A 21,222-nucleotide genomic window follows, 5' to 3' on the forward strand; every position below is an offset into this window, starting at 1 on the left:
CACTGCTATCCTTTAAGATTGGTAGGGGAGGCATTAATATTCTCATGGTCTCCAGTCTCAGTGGGACCTCAGCCACCTTCTGTTATTTTAAGCCACTCTTCGGTCTCAAACGTCCATGATTATATCACACCCTCTCCATTCTTGCAGAAATGAGAAATGTAAAGTGCACCAAGGCTGAGATCCAAGTGATGTTCAGGATTTCTACATCCCCTTCTTTCTTTCCATACAGTACTCTATTAGTCAGAGTTGTCCAGAGAAACAGAATCAATACGAAATATCTACCTATCTGCCTGCCTGCCTGCCTGTCTATCCTGTGTGTCTATCCTGTCTGTCTGTCTATCCTGCCTGTCTGTCTATTATAAGGAATTGGTACATGATTATGGAAGCTGAGAAGTCCAAAGGTCTGCAGTCAGCAAGTAAGAGGCCAGGAGAGCCCATGGTGTAGTTCCAGTCCAAGCCCAAAGGCATGAGAACTAGGAGAGCTGATGGAGTAAATTTCCAGCTGAGTCCAGGTCCGAGTCTGAAAGCAGGAGAGCAGTGTCCCAGCTGGACACAGAGCAAATTCCCCCTTACTCAGCCAATTTGTTTTATTCAATGGATTGGATGAGGTCCACCCACATTGGAGAGAGCAATCTGCTTGACTCAGTCTACCGATTCACATGTTAATCTCATCCAGAAACGACCCACAGACACAATAGAATAATGTTTAACCAAATGTCTCAGCACCCTGTGGCCCAGTCATGTTGACACATAAAATTATCACAAGTACTCTGCTCCTGATTATTTTATGTGATAAGGTTATTATTATTTTAGAGTTAGGAGTACCTTAGGGACTATTGGCTTAGTAACTGTCATTTTGCAAATGAGGAAATCAAGACCCAGAAAGCCTTGTTAGTGAAGACTGGAGTCCAGATTCTTCTTTTTTTTTTGCCCAGGCTAGAGTGCAGTGGTGCAATCTTGGCTCACTGCAACCTCTTCCTCCCCAGTTCAAATGATTCTCCAGTAGCTGGGATTAGAGGCACCTGCCTCCACGCCTGGCTAATTTTTGTTGGTATTTTTAGTAGAGACAGGGTTTCACCATGTTGGCCAGGCTGGTCTCGAACTCCTGACCTCAGATGATCCGCCTGCCTCGACCTCCCAAAGTGCTGGGATTACAGGTGTGAGTCACCGCAGCCAGCCAAGTCTAGATTTTTCTGATTCCCAGTTCTTAATTCTTTCCAGGAAACTAGACTGCCTTACTTCCTGGGTTAGGTGTTCACTCAGATTGTGAATCTGTTTAAAAGGGGCCTCATTGTGGACACAAGCCTCTTTCCTACATTTGATATATGCTTCCCAGCATTCCTAAGTGCATTCCAGAGAAATGTTACTGCCTTGTATTTCCTCCTTTTGAGTGGAGGATTGTTGGCAGACAATCCTTCTGGGCATGGTCACTGAGGCAGCCCAGAAGAACTGACATCACCAGTTGATAGTGATACGTTTTGGAACAAATCTAGTTCTAAATTAAATTAAAATCAGATTCACAGTGTTTCCTTTGACTACTTCTTTTAAGGCCAAAACTCTAAAGAAATGCATTGTAAGAATCTGTGAAGCTTGGAGAGGATTCTGGGAAGATGGTGGAGTAGGAATCGATGTCTTCTACTTAGCCAACAGCTGCAGTGGCAGAATCTGTATGGTGTAACTGTTCTGGAACTCCAGAGTCTGTTGAAGGCTTGCCACTTGGAAGGGAATGCTTGTACATTAGATGGTGGCTAATTTTGGTCAGCGCAGCTCTTAGCACAGTAGCAGGTACTCATCTTCCACTGCAGGCCTATAGCAGGCGGCTAAATGTGTGTTCCTAGCGCTTATAGAAACCAAGGTGGGCAAAAAGGACCCTGTCCTCCAGATAGTAGGCATCTGTGCTCTGATCGCTGATGCCGCTTCTGATTGCAGAAGTTTGACGAAGTAAGAGTGGCTGCTGTTGTTGTACCTCCCTCAATTGTTGCAAGCCCCTCCCCCGCTGGCTAACGTTACTTCCAGGGGATTTAAAGGGCTGGCACTTTTTTACCCCTTCGTTTTTGCCTTTTTCCTTTCTCGGGAGTCAGACATAGAAGACCAGGACATTCAAAACTGCTAATACAGGGAAATTTAGAAAGTCACCACACCTGCCCAGAGGAAGGCACAGGCTCAGAGAAAACCTTAAGTTTAAACCTCAGGCTGATCCTTTGCACAGAGACAGTCTATAACAACAACAAAAACAAAAATTCAAAAATGAATAACAGCAAACTCTGAGGAAGGGGAGAGTCTGGTTTCCAGAGGTACATTATTAGATTTAAGTGTCCACTTTTAAACAAAAGGTCACAAGGCGGCCGGGCGTGGTGGCTCATGCCTGTAATCCCAGCACTTTGGGAGGCCAAGGTGGGTGGATCACGACGTCAGGAGATCGAGACCATCCTGGCTAACATGGTGAAACCCCATCTCTGCTAAAAATACAAAAAATTAGCCAGGCATGGTGGTGGGCACCTGTAGCCACAGCTACTTGGGAGGCTGAGGCAGGAGAATGGTGTGAACCCGGGAGGCAGAGCTTGCAGTGAGCCGAGATTGCGTCACTGCACTCCAGCCTGGGCAATAGAGCAAGACTCCATCTCAAAAAAAAAAAAGTCACAAGGCAAACAATGAAGTATGACCCATCGAAGGGAAAAAAATGAAGTGTCAGAATCTGTCTCTGAGTAAGACCATATGACAGATCTGTTAGGCAGAGACTTTAAAACAGCTGTCTCAAAGGTGCTGAGGCAACTAAAGGAAGAGACATAGAGACAGTCAAGAAAACAATGTATGAATAAAAAGATAGAAAACCTAAAAGGAAACCAAAAAGAAATTCTGGAGATGAAAAGTACGCTAGAGTGATTCAAAGGCAGATTTGAACAGGTAGAGGAAAGAATCAGTGAATCCGAAGATAGGACAGTGGAAATTTTTGAGTCTGAGGAACAGAAAAACAGAAGAAAAATGAACAGAGACTGAGGGACCTTTGGGACACTATCAAATGGACCAACATACACACTCTGGGAGTCTGAGAAGGAGAAGAGACAGAGAATGGGTCAGAGAATATTTCAAGCAGTGATGACTGAAAACTTCCCATATTTGGTGAATGTGAATATAAACATCCAAGAAGCTCAACAAAGTCAAAGTAGGATGAACTCAAAGAGACCCACACCAAGATATAATCAAACTGTAGAAAGCCAAAGACAGAATCTTGAAAGCAGTAAGAGAGTGACTCATCACATACAAGGGATCCTCAGTAAGTTTGTCAGCAGATACCTCATCAAAAACTTTGGAGACCAGAAGTCAGTGGGCTGATACATTCAAAGTTCTAAAAGAAAACTGTTGGCCGGGTGCAGTGGCTCACCCCTGTAATCCCAGCACTTTGGGAGGCTGAGGCGGGTGAATCACCTGAGGTTAGAAGTTCGATTCCAGCCTAACCAACATGGTGAAACCCCGTCTCTACTAAAAATACAAAAATTAGCGAGGTGTGGTGGTGCATGCCTGTAATCCCAGCTACTTGGGAGGCTGAGGCAGGAGAAACACTTGAACCCAGGAGGCGGAGGTTGCAGTGAGCCGAGATCGCGCTATTGTACTCCAGCCTGGGCAACAACAATGAAACTCCGTCTCAAAATTAAAAAAAAAAAAAGCAGGGTCTTGATATTTGTACACCCATGTTCATAGCAGCATTATTCACAATAACAAACTGTGGAATCAACCACAGTATCCATTGACAGATAAATGGACAGAGGAATGAAATGTGGTGTACACATATAATGGAATATTTAGCCTTAAAAAGTAAGGAAATTCGGCCGGGCGCAGTGGCTCACGCCTGTAATCCCAGCACTTTGGGAGGCAGAGGTGGGTGGATCACAAGGTCAGGAGTTCAAGACCAGCCTGGCCAACATGATGAAACCCCATCTCTACTAAAATGCAAAAATTAGCCGAGCATGGTGGTGAGCACCTGTAATCCCAGCTACTTGGGAGGCTGAGGCAGGAGAATCGCTTGAACCTGGGAGGTAGAGGTTGCAGTGAGCCGAGATCCTGCCATTGCAGTCCAGCCTAGGCAACAAGAGTGAAACGCTGTCTCAAAAAACAAACAAACAAACAAAAAACAAAAATAAGGAAATTCATACAGAAACTATAATATGGATGAATTTTGAGGACATTATACTAAGTAAAAAAAGCCATTGGAAAAAAGATAAATACTATAAGATTCATTTATATGGGGTACTTAGAGTAGTCAAAATCATCAAGACAGAAAGTAGAATGGTGGCAGCCAGGGGCTGGGGGAAGGGAATGGGAAATTGTTTGATAGGCACAGTGTTTCAGTTTTGAATTGTGGAGATGGATAGCAGTGACGGTTGCACAGTATGAACATATTTACTACCACTGAACTGTATACTTAAAAATGGTTAAGACGGGCATGGCGCAGTGGCTCACGCCTGTAATCCCAGCACTTTAGGAGGCTGAGGTGGGCGGATCTCCTGAGGTCAGGAGTTCGAGACCAGCCTGACCAACTTGGTGAAACCCTGTCTCTACTAAAAATAAAAAATTAGCCGGGCGTGGTGGCGCATGCCTGTAATCCCAGTTACTCGGGAGGCTGAGGCAGGAGAAGTGCTTGAACCTGGGAGGTGGAGGTTGTGGTGAGCTGAGACTGCACTATTGCACTCCAGCCTGGGCAACAAGAACAAAAAGAAAAAAAATAGTTAAGGTGTCAAGTTCTTGGATCTATAGAAAAAAAAAAATGGTTAAGATGGCAAATCTTATGTATATTTTGTCACAGTAAAAATTGGAAAAAAAACTATGAGGTTCGTATACCTATTAGTTAAAACTTTATGCTTTCCTGCTTATATTAGCATATATTATGTTTATAGCCCTTAATAAGTATTTTTGGAAGACGAGATTAATTGGATGAGCAGATAAGTGTGTCTTAGGTTTTGGAAGAAATCTTTATATTTTACAGAATATATAAGACAGAGTCTCTATGGTTAATGCCTTCTTGGGCCCATGCATGTAGAGAGTGCTCTCATTGAGAGCCTAGCAGGGTGTTTCCTGTGGAAACCCTCTGTGTTGTATGCCAGTCATGCTGGTTGACTTGTGTTGGGAAGTCGTGAAGCACAGCAGAGTGGATATTCTGTGTCTGTGTTTGTGTGTTTATATCTTCTACTTACACATTGTATAATCTCTAAAGAAAAACCAGGTGAATTAAGGTCGTCTCCGTGTAATGTGTGAGTCTTTTTTGGAATTTGGAAAAAAATACTAAATTATCAATATTGCTATAATCTGTTTTTGTCCTTTTCTGTTACACTTTAGGACCTAAAGTGATCCAGACTTCTGCGGCTAATTTTTCACTAAATAATAGCAAAAAGGTAAGACTGGGTCTGAGTGGCAGCTGGGTGGTGGGGTGCATTATAAACCTCAGGTCACTGAGAAATGGTTCTGCTTAGAGTCTTTAAGGTAGCCTGCCCTTGCCTTGCGGCTTCTCAGGCAGCACATTTCTTCTTCCATTGTCAGCTGCTGGCATCTGGGTTCTTGTTTGCTAAAATCACCATTTCTGCTGTAATAAACACCTCAGTACTTAGGAAGATGGTGGTGTTACCTCTTAGGGAGCAGTTGTTCATTTCCAAAGAGTGGCTAACTCATCCTGATTCCTTGTCTCTGTAAGTCCTATCAGATTGTAATTTTTAATAATGATACCACTTAGGTGTCTCATCTTATATTTGCCCAGGTTAAGAATTGGCCTCTGTCAGATTTCTAATAGTACATTTCTTTCTAATGATTACTTTGTATTCCTTGTGTGAACTCAGTTTAAATGAAAAATCCTTTTAAAAATACACCTTAACTTGGCCAGGTGAGGTGGCTCATGCCTGTAATCCCAGCACTTTGGGAAGCTGAGGTGAGCTGATCACGAGGTCAAGAGATTGAGACCATCCTGGCTAACATGGTGAAACCCCATCTCTACTGAAAATACAAAAAAATTAGCTGGGCGTGGTGGGGGGGCACCTGTAGTCCCAGCTACTCGGGAGGCTGAAGCAGGAGAATGGTGTGAAGCAGGAGAATGGTGTGAACCCGGGCGGGGGAGCTTGCCGTCAGCCAAGATCGTGCCAATGCATCCAGCCTGGGTGACAGAGTGAGACTCTGTCTCAAAAAAAAAAAAAAGCCTTAACTTTTTACCACCTTTAAAGAAAAACAGAGGTTCTTTCAATTGGAGAATTTTGGTTTCCTTGAATAAATACTAACCTGTGAGAGCCCAGACAACTAAACCTTTTTTTGTGTGTGAAACATAACTTTACCTATAAACTGAACACAGTTGCCCTGTATCTTCGAGGCACCATGATATATATAGTTTAAATCTGATTGTATGACCCCAAATCCCCCTTCTCTCTGTTCTCACACTTCCCTGCTAGTTTTCTACCCTTATAATTTTGCAAAAAGTCAAAAGAAGAAAAAGTACTAAAACTTACACCATTTGATTTTTCTCTTTGCTACTGCTAGTTTGAAAGGGCCCTCTGCATAGCCTGTTTTCACATTTCTTTTGCATTGCTTTATTTTCTTTCACTGTTGGCGTGATGATCTGATTTGAAGAGGTGCCGCCGTGGGCTTTCCTGATAGTAGTTCATCTTTTACAGTTTCTGTCTCTCAGGGTGTGAGTCTCTCTTTGACACTGAACACAGCAGCCATTCCACTGAACTGACTTGCTTCCAAGAGACCATCCTCACTTCACTAAGACCAGTAGCTCATTCCTGGAGAGATTTCCTGCCTTGATGGTTTTTAGGCAAATCTTTAGTCCTAGGGAGTTTTATTGAGACCCTGACAGAAGTATTAAGAAACAAAAACACATTCACTTGAGACTAGCCTGGGCAACATAGGGAGACTGTGTCTCTACAACAAATTTAAAAATAAGCTGGGTGTGGTGGGGCATACCTGTAGTCCCAGCTACTTGGGAGGCTGAGGTGGGAGGATCTCTTGATCCTGAGAGGTTGATGCTGCAGTAAGCCATGATTGCACCACTACACTCCAGCCCTGGGTGACAGAGCACGACCCTGTCTTAAAAAAGAAAAAACCCATTCACCTCCAAAGACGATGCATTCAAATAATGCTTTTCTTTGGAACCATGGGTGGGCTGCTTCAGTAACTCTCTCTGTGGCCTGCTGCTATTAAACACCAGTATTACGTCTTTCAAAAGATACTGCAGAAGAATCACTGGCAACATCATCACCTCTAATTTTTCTCCCCAGGGGTGTTAAGATTTTCTTTCAGAAGGCTAAAAATAGCAGACGTCAAAGAGCAATTTGCCTGGCATATGGATACTACAGAAATAATTCTTGGCCGGGCGCAGTGGCTCATGCTTGTAATCCCAGCACTTTGGGAGGCCGAGGTGGGCTGATCATGAGATCAGGACTTCGAGACCAGTCTGGCCAACACAGTGAAACTCCATCTCTACTAAAAATAGAAAAATTAGCTGGGTGTGGTGGCAGGTGCCTGTAATCCCAGCTATTTGGGAGGCTGAGGCAGGAGAATCACTTGAACCTGGGAGGCGGAGGTTGCAGTGAGCCGAGATGACGCCCCTGCTCTCCAGCCTGGGTGACAGAGCTAGACTCCCGTCTCAAAAAATAATAATTCTTGAGATATATTATCTTGTAAATATGAAAGCATTCCTTTGGTATTCTTTATTGTCTTAGTATGTATCTCATCATTCTGCTCATTTTATTCTTTTTCCAAGATGGTTTTTTCCTTGGTATTTAAGTAAGTGTATTGTCCCCAAGGGTCCCAGTGTGAAAAATGTCTGCTTAGAGATTTCAGTGAGAGACAGACATGAATTGCTGCTGGAAGTTAGTCGTTTCTTCTTCTGAAAGGCAAAATGTCACTTATGTTCTTGAAAGGAAAACCTCATGGCCGGGCGCAGTGGCTAATGCCTGTAACCTAGCGCTTTAGGAGGCCGAGGTGGGCGGATCACCAGGTCAGGAGATTGAGACCATCCTGGCTAACACGGTGAAACTCCGTCTGTACTAGAAATACAAAAAATTAGCTGGACTTGGTGGCGGGCGCCTGTAGTCCCAGCTACTCGGGAGGCTGAGGCAGGAGAATGGCGTGAACCCAGGAGGCAGAGCTTGTAGTGAGCCGAGATCGCGCCACTGCACTCCAGCCTAGGCGACAGAGTGAGACTCCATCAAAATAAAAAAAAGAAGGAAAACCTCACATATTTCTGTTTCAAAGCTAACACTGAAGCCTTTATTGCTAAAAGTAAACTTTGTGTGTTAAAACGATGAGGTATTTGGTAGACTCAATGAAAAGGTCACATGGATTACTTTGTTTTTTTTTTCTTCAGCTAAAGCCAATTCAAATACTTTCAAATCCACTGTCTACATACAATCAGCAACTATGGCTGACATGTGTTGTTGAGTTGGATCAATCAAAAGGTATGGAGCTTGACATTTTGGAATGATTTTTCTTTATACGAAGAAACATCGTATTTTAGATGTTGACTTCAGAATATTCGGACAAGCAAGTGCTCAAAGATAGATGTATAAGGATGTCCATTATTATTTATCATAGCAACAAATTGGAAACCCCTTAAATGTCTTCCAGTGGGAGAGAAAGTTGCGATAGATAGACGTCCTCTGTAGAGTCCTGGTTAGCTCCGCTCAGTGGCTGCATGGTGTCGGCGCTACAGCTGCCAGCCTTTTTCAGTGAGGATCTGGGAGAGAATTAAGACCTGATGCCCTAAAGTAATGGTTCTGGCCCCCAGGGACACTTAGCAATGTCTTGAGACAATTTCGTCACACACGGAGAAGAGGAGGGAGTGCTCCTGGCATCTAGTGGGTAGAGGGCAGAGGTGCCGACACCTCCCCCACTTTCACAACAAGGAATTATCTGGCCCAAAATGTCAGTGATGCAGAGGCTGAGAAACCCTCCCCTAATGCATCCACTGTTTATGATGAATTAGCTTCTGTCAGTCTACAGTGGCACTAGTTTTATATCATCCTAGGGAGAATTGAGAAGATAACCAAATCCTTTTCTGTTCTGTGCTTCACATGAGACACTCTGGTTGAGAAAGAATTTGAAAAGATAACCCCATGACCACAGTAAATGAAGTGAAACAAATATATATTACAAAAAAGTTATCCCCTCTTTGTAACATTTTAGAAAGCAAAAAATTCATATTACTACGTATTTGTCTAGAAAATGGTCTGGAAGGATAGACATGAAATATGAATTACGATTATCTCTAGGTGAAATTCTCAGTATTTAATGCTATCTTTATATTTTGTTATGATTTTTTTAAAATGAGAATATAATGAGAAAAACCTATAATCAGAAGAAATAAGAAATCTATTTCTATTTTTGATATAGAATTTGGTAAGTTAAAAATGTATGTGAGAAATTAAAAATATGAGTTCATTAGCCATGAAATATTTACCCTTTTTTTGTGTGTGAAGTGAAACTGATGGGTCTGAAGTGCAGGTTTTGACATAGACCCCCTGGGTGCTGGGTTGGAATCTAATGGAAAGGCTTTTACTTTGCTGGGCAATTAAGAGATTTTCAAATGTGCTGAGGCCAATGTGGCCTAAGGACCTTATGGGCTTTCTGCGTTTTCCTGGCTCCAAGGTCATTACAGAGCCAGGAAGGCACCTTTGTAGGTGTGATGTGCCTGGCATGGTCTCTAACACTGAATTTTTTTCTTTTGTAGAAACTTCTATTAAGACAAGCTTTCCCATGACTGTTAAAGTCGATGGTGTAGCTCAAGATGGAACCACGATGTACATTCATAACAAAGTTCACAACCGGACAAGGACCCTCACATGTGCAGGGGTGAGTGTGTGGGGTGAGCCCCACAGTCAGTCCTCAGGCTGCGTACACATTTAATTACAGAGCCACTTTCCAGTCTAAAAGATAGCATGGTAAGAGGCTTTGAGAAATTGTTCTTAAGTGAAGAAAATGGAGTCATACCAAAGATGGCATGAAAAAACTTACTTATTTTTACAGTTGGATACTCTTAAAAATTCTTATAAACGTACACATGCATTCACACATCCGTAAACACACGTGTACGCACATATGCATGCACACATATGTACTGCCAGCCACCCTGAGCATACACGGTACTTGTTTTTACTGTGTGTGTGACCTTCTGCCCAGTGTGTCCCTAATGAATGTTATGGGCTGCCTCCTCATACGAATGTCTGCCACGGGCTGTGGTCACTGGGTTTTTTTGTTTTATTTCACCCAGGCTGGAGTGCAGTGGCACAATCACAGCTCACTGCAGCCTCAAACTCCTGGGCTCAAGCAATTCTCCTGCCGTAACTTCCCAAGTAACTGGGACTGCAAGCGTGTGCTACCAGGCCTGACTAATTTTCCATGGTCACTCTTGACTGAGGCTTTGGGTTGTTCCCAGCTGAGTGATGCATGCCCTAATCCGTCTGTGTGAAGCCAAGTACTTGGGCCTCTTGGGCGTCAGGGGCCTACCTTTTTGAGCATCTACTTCAGAGCACAGTGTGGCTAAGGGATAGGAAACCTGGGGTCCACAGTGGGGAATGAGCCCTCACGCTTGATTTCATTGGCACTGTATTCTGTTCAGAGTCCAAAGAATCAGAACCAGATCCCTGCTACAGCGAGGAGTCCACCTCAGGCACAACAGGTTACTGGCAGCGTGGAGAATTTGGAGAGCATCAAAACAGGGCAGTGCATTTTCTTATAGGATTAGGAAAGTAATGTCAGAAGCCAGATGGCAAGTAGTTTCTCTGCTGGGTGTCATGCCAAGTACCGTCCACTCATTGTCTCATTCAGTCCTCATGGCAAGTCCATGAAGTAGAAACTACTGTTAGAGCCTATTTTGTAGAAGAAGAAACTGAGGCTTAGAGAGGTCTAAACCATTGCCCAAGGTAACGCAGATATTAAGTGGAGGGCCCAGGATTTAAACCTGTGCCCTTTTATTCTGAAGCTTGTGGCCTTAACCACCATGGATACTGCCTAGTTACTAGTGATACATATACTGGCACTGTTTTTCCTAGCAAGAAAGAATTCAAGGGCTGGGCGCAGTGGCTCATGCCTGTAATCCCAGCACTTTGGGAGGGTAGGGTGGGAGGATCACATGGGACTGGCCTCTCATTCTGCTTCCAGGGGCTGAGTCAGCTTCCAAAGTGTATTTTCCCCATCTATAAAGTTGGGGTCAAGCCTTCCCTGCCTGCCTTAGGAAAGCAGTAAAGATCAAGGTGAATAACATGTGTGAGTGTGCCTTATGTGTGCAGCCTGAGGCATCCCTGCATCCCCCAGTGAGGCCTGTGTGCGGGAGGGGTGCGATCAGTACTGCTGAAGGGATAACAGGTGTGAGTGTCAGACAGGACCATGGCCCAAGAAGCTGCTCTCTTCCTATCCGAGCGCCTGGTGGCGACTCCCACCTGGACAGCTTGATGACGCCCACCTCTCAGATTGAGGCTCAATGGACCATTAGTCAGGGGTTGCTTATTTGGAGCTGTTGAGACCCATCGTCCTGGTTTGCTTGCACTGAGTGGTTGCTCAGCACACAGGACTTTGTTTTAAAATCGGGACAAGTGGGTTGCCCTACCTAAAGCCTTTGCTTCAAGCAGGGCCAGGCTGCCAGGGTACTGGCTGGTCTGCACTGTTCCTTCTTGGATGTGCCCGCCGTGCTGTGCATCTTGAGAATGGCCCTTCAACGCATCTTCATGGTTTCTTCCCGCTTCCGTTGTTGGCCCTACCTCATTTTACACTGTGTTACCCCTTGGGAATATCTTGCTTCTGTTCCTTGTCTACGCAGGTCTCTAACCCTGCAAGGAGCATTGCCCTGGCTTTAAAAAACATGGAATTTTTACATTACAGAGAGATTTACCACCCTCTTATATTACTTTTTTTTTTTTTAAAACACACAGTCTTGCTATATTGCCCAGGCTGGCTTTGAACTCCTGGGCTCAAGCAATCCTCCTGCTTCAGCCTCCCAAGTAGCTAGGATGACAGGTGTGCACCACCGTGCCTGGCTTCCTTTTTTTTTTTTTTTTTTTCCTACTGTAAAGAAAAGCCATTGTCTGACTTAGGTAGCAAGGCTTTCCACGCCTTGCAGGTGGGAAAGCTGAGGTACCATCACGTGATTTTCAGAGGTACATCATTGTCAGCAGCAGAACCGTGGTTTGAACTTGGGATGCCAGAACTGCTGGTGTAGTTTTTTTAAACTCGTAAGTATATGCAGCCTGAGATACAGCTCTTTTGTTAATTAAAACATCCCTGAAAAGTGAGACAAATTCTTAAACTCGCAAGAGATGTTTGTCTACCCAGCAAAAATGTATTTACAGATTTTAAGCCATCCCTTCCTGTATAGTCCTTAGCCACCCCTGCCTTTGCGCATCATCCTGTGACCCGACTGCCAGAGGGGAAAGGTGAATTTAGTTTTGTCGAGAAGGTGGACCACACACTTAAAGCCCAGAGGGCAGGCAGCAGATTGCAATGAGAGCTGATCAGGTGGAAAGGAAGCCTTGGCTTCCCTTTCCAATGTGATGAAAATAGCAGATGACCTGTGCTTCCGGCATAGGAGAATGGGAGGTGGGCGGGTGGCCAGCCAGAGGGCTTTTAGCCCCTTTGCAGGGCAGCCCCTCCCTGCGGAGCACTTTGGGCTTCAGTGCAGACCCAGGGCTGCTAGTGGTCTGAAGTGTTTGGTGAGTTGAGATGGTGACCTTGGTGCTGCCTTCAGCCCCCTGCACACTCCCCTCCTCTCTGCTTTCTCCCCCTTGCCTTAGGTCAGCACCCCACTGTGTTAACCCCACTCCTTGTCCCCCTCCCTGACAGTTGCCCTCTTGTCTTTTTGTTTGTTTTTGTTTGTTTGTTTTTGAGACGAAGCTTTGCTCTTGTTGCCCAGGCTGGAGTGCAATGGCGTGATCTTGGCCCACTGCAACCTCCACCTCCCAGGTTCAAGGGATTCTCCTGCCTCAGCCTCCTGAGTAGCTGGGATTACAGGCGCCTGGCACCACACCCGGCTGATTTTTGGTACTTTTAGTGGAGACGGGGTTTCACTATGTTGGCCAAGCTGGTCTTGAACTAGCCTCAAGTGATCCGCCTGCCTTGGCCTCCCAAAGTGCTGGGATTACAGGCGTGAGCCACCACGTCCAGCCACCTTCTTGTCTTTTTTAAGCCTGCTGTGTAAAACCCACACCTGTTTTCTTACCTGACCTCAGACATTCGAGGCTTGACCAGTCATTGGAGCGATGCCCTATTAGAAAGCCAGAGAACCACCCGTTTGCTCTGGGCAGCAGCAGGATGGTGGAGAGTGACATTCCGAAAGGCAGGGCCGGGGCAGAGCTTGCTGGGGAGGAGTGGCTGGCTCTGTGTGCATGGCTGGTGGGTGCACCTCTGTATCCCTGCATGAGGGTTTGTCCTCCCTGCCACTCCGGAAGGGGATAACAAAGCAGAAGAGACCTGGCTTTTAATTCTAAAGGACAAAAGGAAGGGCTCTAGTCAACAGTGGAGCACACATATCCTCACATCTGCACTTGGTGCTGTGCACACAGTCTTTGCTTTGACTCGGAGTGGAGGGTGGAGAGAGCAGGATGGAGAGGAAAGAGGGCTCCATGTAGAGAGTGACAGGTTAAAAGGAGAGAAAGAAGAATGTGTAATTCACTCTGTTCATTATTATAACAATCGCAAAATTGGGTCAGGGAGGACAAATTAGGCCGCGGCATCTGCATTGACGTGTCTTAGCTTATGTTTCCCCCGTGCTCTAGTGTTATATATTTATGGAAATGTCAGGCTTGCATTGCACTGTTAACTTTCCTACACGGTGACTTATTTTCAGTCATCCAAAGTAGAAAGATTCTAATTGGTGTAAATCATATATTATGTTTCCAAAAATACCCATTTGGTTCATTCTTTCTAGGAACTGTGTTTGGCTGGCATCTGACTTTCTCTGGGCTTTTGGCGAGTTCCCTGGAGATGATGAGTTCTGTTCATCTGCTGTTGAAACGTGTTACTTCATGGGTTATTTGGCGGGAGCGGGAGTCTCGCTTTCTTTAAAAGCAAATCTTTCTGTGTATTTGCAGAAATGTGCGGAGATTATTGTGGCTCACCTTGGCTACCTGAACTACACTCAGTATACAGTGATAGTGGGATTTGAACACCTGAAGCTCCCCATCAAGGGAATGAACTTCACAGTAAGTATACCAGCTGACTGCACGTTTCCATGGCTCATGTTCTAGTTCCCATTCTTTGTTCAATGATTGAAATACATCTCAGCATCTAAATAATGTTAATTTGGACAGTGGAGGACTTGTAAAGTTTTTAAAAATTATAGGAAAACTACAGTTTCTTAAGTATATAGAACTAAGAATAGCTGAAATATCATAGAGATTGGGCAAACCTTAGGTGTCTGAGATTTAGAATAGAGAGTATATAGTGTGTTCAGCTGCAAGGCAGTGAAGGGGTTAGCAGACACAGCACCCCCTTCTCTGGCCCCTGTGAGTGGTTGTCAGTCTCTGCCCGAACTGCCGGTGAGTGGGAGGGCACTGTTCTAATTGTTAGACTGTCCTTTCTTGTGTCCAGCTGAAATCTCCCCTTTCTACTCATTAGGAGTCAGTATAACCAGCATAGTGATGAGGAGTGGGGGTTTAGACTGGACAGTGAGCTGGGTTCTCACGCTGCCTCCATCATTGACTCACGTGATTTTGTTGAGCCTCAGTTTTCTTATCTGTAAAATAGCTGCCTCATAGAGCTGTGAATATTAAATGAAGACACTAATGGATACCTTCAAAAAAAAAAAAACAGCTTTATCAAAGTAGAAAGTTTGCTTGCCCTTTTAATGAAAGCGTACGTTCAGTGGTTTTTTTTTTTGTTTTTTTTTTGTTTTTTTTTTTTGAGACAGAGACTCACTCTGTCACCAGGCTGGAGTGTGGAGTGCAGTGGCACGATCTTGGCTCACTGCAACCTCCGCCTCCCGGGTTCAAGCAATTCTCCTGCCTCAGCCTCCCAAGTAGCTGGGATTACAAGTGTGTGCCACCATGCCCAGCTAATTTTTGTATTTTTAGTAGAGACAGAGTTTCACCATGTTGGCCAGGATGGTCTTGATCTCCTGACCTGGTGATCCACCCACCTTGGCCTCCCAAAGTGCTGGGATTGCAGGCGTGAGCCACTGCGCCCGGCCCATTCAGTGGTTTTTAGCACAGTCATGGAGCTGTCCAGTCATTCTGTTCCAGAACATTTTCATTGCCCCTTAAAGAAACCTGTTAGTGATCATTTCCCATTCCCTCCCCCACAGTCCTTGGCAATCACTAACGTTCTCTCTGTCCCCGTGGATTTGCCTGGTCTGGACATTTCGTGTGAATGGAGTCACACAATGTGTGGTCTTTGGTGACTGTCTGCTTTCACTTAGCGTGATGTCTCAAGGTCCATCCAGGTTGTCGTGGGATCAGTACTTCACTCCTTCATTTTGCTAAGTGATATTTTGTTGTATTGCTAGACCACATTTTGTTAATCCCTTCATCAGGTGACAGGCGTTTGGGTTGTTTCCATTTTTTTGGCTGTTGTGAACTACACAAAATGAGTTTTTTTCTCTGTCTACCCTATAGCCCTTTGCAGGCGGCCGTCTCCTCCCCTCTGAGATGTTCTTTTCTTTCACATTGTGCTGGGGATGTGACCTCTGCACCCCTCTGGCTCCATGTTTCCTTCCTGAAGCTGCCCCAGTCACCTGGCTGCAGGGACAGGTGTTGCTGATGTGGAAGGAGCAGGTGGCCCTGGGCTGTGCTGCTGGGACAGCTGAGCCGGCTCTCTCAGGAGCCACTTCACTAGTGGTCTCTTCCTTTCGGCCCTTTGCCTCAGCCAGCCTTTCCAGATCTTTTGGATCTGAATCTGGGGTCTGGTCTTTGCTGTCTGAATGATCTCCTGGATCTTTGTCTTCAGAGAATCCGATTAGTATTCTGCTTGTGTCCTCCATTCATGGTGCAGTGGGGGATTCCAGATGGGGTCTGAGGCAGGTGCACTGAGCTTAGGCATACTTTGATGTAGTCCTTTGTTAATCATCTGTGCTTTAGACTTTGCTATTTCAGAATCATTCTGATTCAACAGTGCAGACAAACAAGGGACCTCTCCCTTTCATCATCTTCTTTATTAGAACATCATCTCTTACAAGCCTTTTATGGTTCTCAGCACCTTTCTCCAGAGGCTGTAGTTCATCCTGACCCTATTCCATGGGTGTGGGCCGCTGTTTTGTCTTTATGGTTTTTGTCCTTCCATCTTTTGTATCTATGTTTCCTCTTAAAGTTGTTCCTGAAGAATTTGGTACATATGTTAGGTGAACTAGGTACATGCCATTCTGCCATTGCTGATGGAAGGCAAGTGATACAGTGTTACTGTGGGGCTCAAAAAGGAATTGGTTCAAAAGACGTTACCATGGGAACCACTACCTTGAATTACACCACAGCCAGAGCCTCATTTCTGGTGGCACTCTTCAGCATCTGGAAAGACAGCCCTTGAGACCCTTGGGATTTGTAAGGGATGTCACCAAAGATTTTTCTGCGTTTTTTGTACATTTCGTTTCCCCAGCAGCCAGCATAGGGCCCAGCAGCTGCTAGGCTTGCAATAGATATGTATTGGTTGAATGAAAGAACAGCAGTACAGCACCTTACAAATTCAGAAATTCACGTGGCAACAGACTTCTGAAATTATGTTCATCCTTGCTTTAAACCAAAGATTAGAGAGTTCAAGAATGCATGTCTTTTTTCAACCGATCAATTTTCATAGATTGGGCTGGGGGCAGTAGCTTATGCCTGTAATCCCAGCACTTTGGAAAGTGAATGTAGTAGGATTGCTTGAGCCCAGGAGTTCGAGACCAGCCTGGACAACATAATGAGACCCCATCTTTTTTTTTTTTTTGAAACGGAGTCTCACTGTGTTGCCCAGGCTGGAGTGCAGTGGCGCGATCACGGCTTACTGTAACATCTGCCTCCCGGGTTCAGGCAATTCTCCTGCCTTAGTCTCCCTAGTAGCTGGGATTACAGCTACTAATAGCTGTAGTAGTTCACCACGCCCTGCTAATTTTCATATATTTAGTAGAGATGGGGTTTTACCATGTTGGCCAGGCTAGTTTCAAACTCCTGAACTCAGGTAATCGGCCTAGCTGAGACACCCCCATCTCTAAACAAAAGTTTAAAACTTAGCCATGTATGGTGGTGCACACCTGTAGTCCCAGCTACTAGGTAGGCTTAGGCAGGAGGATCACTTGAGCCCGGGAGTTTGAGGCTGCAATGAGCTGTAATCACACCACTGCACACTCCAGCCTGGGTGACAGAGTGAGACCCTGTCTAAAAAAAATGCAAATATTAAAAAGAACAAATAAGATAATATCCAGGGTTGGCGAAATGCAAGGACACAAGTTTTCTCATACACATGAGTGGGGGGGTGTAAACTGATTTAACTTTTGGGGTAATTTAGCAATGTATAAAAGCCTCTACTTCCATGTTCTTTTTGACTTAGTAATTCTAATTTTAGAAATTTATACTCAGGAAGTAGAAACATACACAGTGATTTATGTTCAAACCTATTCCTCAGAGTAAGAAGTTGGGAGCAATCTGTATTTCAGCAGTAGATTTCTGGTTAAATAAATTAGTTCTGTAGCTACTAAAATAATAAGTTAATAGGATAGCTAGCACAAACTATATATACTGATTTAAGACAAGAAAAGCACATGAATTAGAAGTGTTTCTATTATAGAAAACTAGACGTCTAGAAGGCTGTCTCTGGGTGGTGGGATTAATGTTTAATTTCTTCTGTGTTTTCCTTTATTTCCCGTAATGAATGTTTATTATTTTTATTACCTGAAAAGAAAATTATTTGAAAACAAAACAAAAACTCCTGAGGCAACTAATATTTGAAGGGGGAAGTCCTGGGCATATGCCAGTATCCATCCCAGAACCTCAGGTGCTGGCAAGCCCTGCATGCTGTTTCTTCTGGTCTGACTCAGTATCCTCGGAGAATCGCATAATCAACATTGTGCTGGCAGCTTGTAGAGAGATGCACTAAGAAATTAGAGAACTGTATGCAAAGTGTTTGTATGTCTTTTATAAAATTGCTGTTGAAGACATTGTGTTGTGAACTTTAAACCTCCAAATATAATTCTTTTTTTTCCCACATTATTACTATTTTGTAGAGCAATTTTAGTTTCACAGCAAAATTGAGAGGAAGGTACAGAGAGTTCCTAAATGCTCTCTCCGCCCACACATGCACAGCCTCCCCCATTGTCAGCATCTCGCACCAAAGTGGTACATTTGTTACAGTTAATGAACCCACATTGACACACCACCCAGAGCCCACAGTTTACATTAGAATTCCCTCTTGGTGTTGTACATTCTGTAGGATCCACTATTTGTAGTACCGTAGAGTTCATTTCAGCGCCCTGAAAATCCTTTGTGCTCCACCTATTCATCCCTCCCTCCTCCTCACACCCCTGGCAACCACTTGTCTTTTTACTGTTTCCATGGTTTTGCCTTTTTTTTTTTTTTTTCCTGAGACAGAGTCTGTTGCCCAGGCTGGAGTGCAGTGGTGAGATCTCAGCTCACTGCAACGTCCGCCTCCCAGGTTCAAGTGATTCTCATGCCTTAGCCTCCCGGGTAGCTGGGATTACAGGTGCGCACCACTATGCGTGGCTAATTTTTGTATTTTTAGTAGAGACGGGGTTTCACCATGTTGGCCAGGCTGGTCTCGAACTCCTGACCTCTGGTGATCCGCCTGCCTCGGCCTCCGAAAGTGCTGGGATTACATGCGTGAGCCACTGTGCCAGGCCATGGTTTTGCTTTTTCCAGAATGTCATCTAGTTGGAATCATATAGTATGTAATTTTTTCAGATTGACTTATTTCACTAAGTTATATGCATTTTAAGTTTTCTCTATGGCTTGATTGCTCATTTCTTTTTATCATGGAATAATATTTCATTGTCTGGATGTACTGCAGCTTGTTTGTCCATTGGCTGAAGGACAACATCTTGGTTGTTTTTAAGTTTTGACAATTATGAACATAGCTACTATAAACATCTGTATACAAGTTTTTGTGTGGACATAAGTTCTCAACTTCTTTTTTGTTGTTGTTCTTTTGAAATGGAGTTTCATTCTTGTTGCCCAGGCTGGAGTGCAATGGCACAATCTCAGCTCACTGCAACCTCTGCCTCCTGGGTTCAAGCGATTCTCCTGCCTCAGCCTCCTGAGTAGCTGGGATTACAGATGCCCATCACCATGCCCGGATACTTTTTGTATTTTTAGTAGAGACGAGGTTTCACCATGTTGCTAGGCTGGTCTCGAACTCCTGACCTCAGGTGATCCAGCCTCTCAAAGTGCTGGGATTACAGGCATGAGCCACCATGCCTGGCCCCTACGTTTTCAACTTCTTTGGGTAAATATCAAAAAGCAAAAACAGAATTTCTTTGGCTATTTGTTATAATGCCTTTTCTTAGAGAGTGAAAGCCATGGGATGCATTGCATTTTTCTCTTGGTACTGGCTGTCAGATATTTCAGAAATCAGTTTTTTGCTGAATTGTACTAATTACTAACATCCTGGTATGGATTTCTGGTATAATTATCTGCATTCTTTCTTCACTATTTTGCCTTTTAAAACACTTTAAAAATTATTTCTATCTGGCTTTTTATTATAAGCTGCTTTCATTTCTTTTTGGAAGTAAACAAGCTATAATGAATAGATAGACGCTAATGGTATTTTAGTGGTGTTAACTGCACACCCACCAGAATGGCAGAAATAAGACAGAATATGCTGAAGCTGGCAAGGATGTGGGGCAGGCAGAGCCCTTGCCCCCTGCTGGGGAGCGTGTAAATTGATACAGCAGTAATGCATACGTATATTGACCAAAAGACTTGCATTTAGATATTCACAGCAGCGCAATTCTTAATAGCCAAACTGTAAACTGTATACTAGCAGCAAAATGAGTGCATAAATTCTGCTATATTCATATAATGGAATACTATACAGCGAGGAGAATGAACCTTCATAGCTTCATGTAATGTCATGGAGGACTTTCTGAAGCATAATGTTGAATGAAATAAGCCAAATACGAAACAGTACGGAGTGTATGATTCCATTTATATAAATTACAAAGACAGGCAAAATGAACCTGTGCTGTTGAATCAGGGTTAGTGTTCCTCTGGGGTAGGTTAGTGGCTGGAAGGGAGCATCAAGCGTGGGGCTTCTGGGGTGCTGGTGATGTTCTGTCTTGGTCAGGTACTGTTTATGCAGGTGTGTTCAATTTGTGATGTTCATTCAACTGTAATTTAGGATACTTGTCCAATTCTTTTTATTTATTTTTATTTATTTTTATTTATTTTTATTTTTTTGAGACGGAGTCTTGCTCTGTCACCCTGGCTGGAGTGCAGTGGCGCGATCTCGGCTCACTGCAAGCTCCGCCTCCTGGGTTCATGCCATCCTCCTGCCTCAGCCTCCCGAGTAGCTGGGACTACAGGTGCCCACCACCACGCCTGGCTAATTTTTTGTATTTTTGTAGAGACGGGGTTTCACTGCGTTAGCCAGGATGGTCTTGATCTCCTGACCTCATGATCCGCCCGCCTAGTCTCCCAAAGTGCTGGGATTACCAGTGTGAGCCACTGCGCCTGGCCCAATACCTGTCCAATTCTTTATACACGTTACCTTCAGTAGGAACTTAACGGTATACAGTGTGCCTGATAAATTGGAGCTGCCGCCTGTACGGCCGCACGTTTCTTGAGACAGCTCTTGCTTCTTCAGCAGTACCGTGTGTGGCTGGCTGTACTGACACAATCAACCTTTGAGGGTTTCTGTTGCTTTTGTTTGGCATTTCCTTGGGAAATCTTAGTTCTGAGTTCTGCATTCCCGGAGTCTGGGCTCCATTTCACCGAGCCTGGTGGTGCCCTTGGCTCTGATAAAAGAGCACCAGAATCACACAGACACCTTCCCCTCGTGCCACTGTTTGTTTCACTAACCAGCTCTTCTTCCTTGTTGATGACAATCAAATTCAAGGTAAAAATGACCCTGATTGCTTCCTGTATTAGTCTGTTTTCGTGCTGCTGACAAAGACGTACCCAAGACTGGGAAGAAAAAGGGGTTTAATTGGACATAGAGTTCCACATGGCTGGGGAAGTCTCAGAATCATGGCGAGAGGCGAAAGGCTCTTCTTACATGGGAGCAGCAAGAGAAAATGAGGAAGAAGCAAAAGTGGAAACCCTGATAAACCCATCA

At 44.4% G+C, this 21,222-nt stretch overlaps 1 protein-coding gene across 5 annotated transcripts in view; it reads left to right on the top strand.

Annotated features, from left to right (window-relative positions):
- The window catches only part of TMEM181 (transmembrane protein 181), a 97,943-nt gene that overhangs the window by 37,862 nt on the left and 38,859 nt on the right, over positions 1–21,222 (top strand). For all 5 annotated transcript variants that reach the window (XM_009452313.4, XM_054686466.2, XM_054686464.2 and 2 more), the window contains 4 exons: positions 5,332–5,387; positions 8,348–8,438; positions 9,710–9,831; positions 14,061–14,171. In XM_009452313.4, coding sequence (XP_009450588.2) covers positions 5,332–5,387; positions 8,348–8,438; positions 9,710–9,831; positions 14,061–14,171 — 380 coding nt within the window. The remainder of the gene's footprint in view (positions 1–5,331; positions 5,388–8,347; positions 8,439–9,709; positions 9,832–14,060; positions 14,172–21,222) is intronic.

Source organism: Pan troglodytes, chromosome 5 (genome assembly GCF_028858775.2).
Source record: "Pan troglodytes isolate AG18354 chromosome 5, NHGRI_mPanTro3-v2.0_pri, whole genome shotgun sequence".
NCBI lineage: Eukaryota > Metazoa > Chordata > Mammalia > Primates > Hominidae > Pan > Pan troglodytes.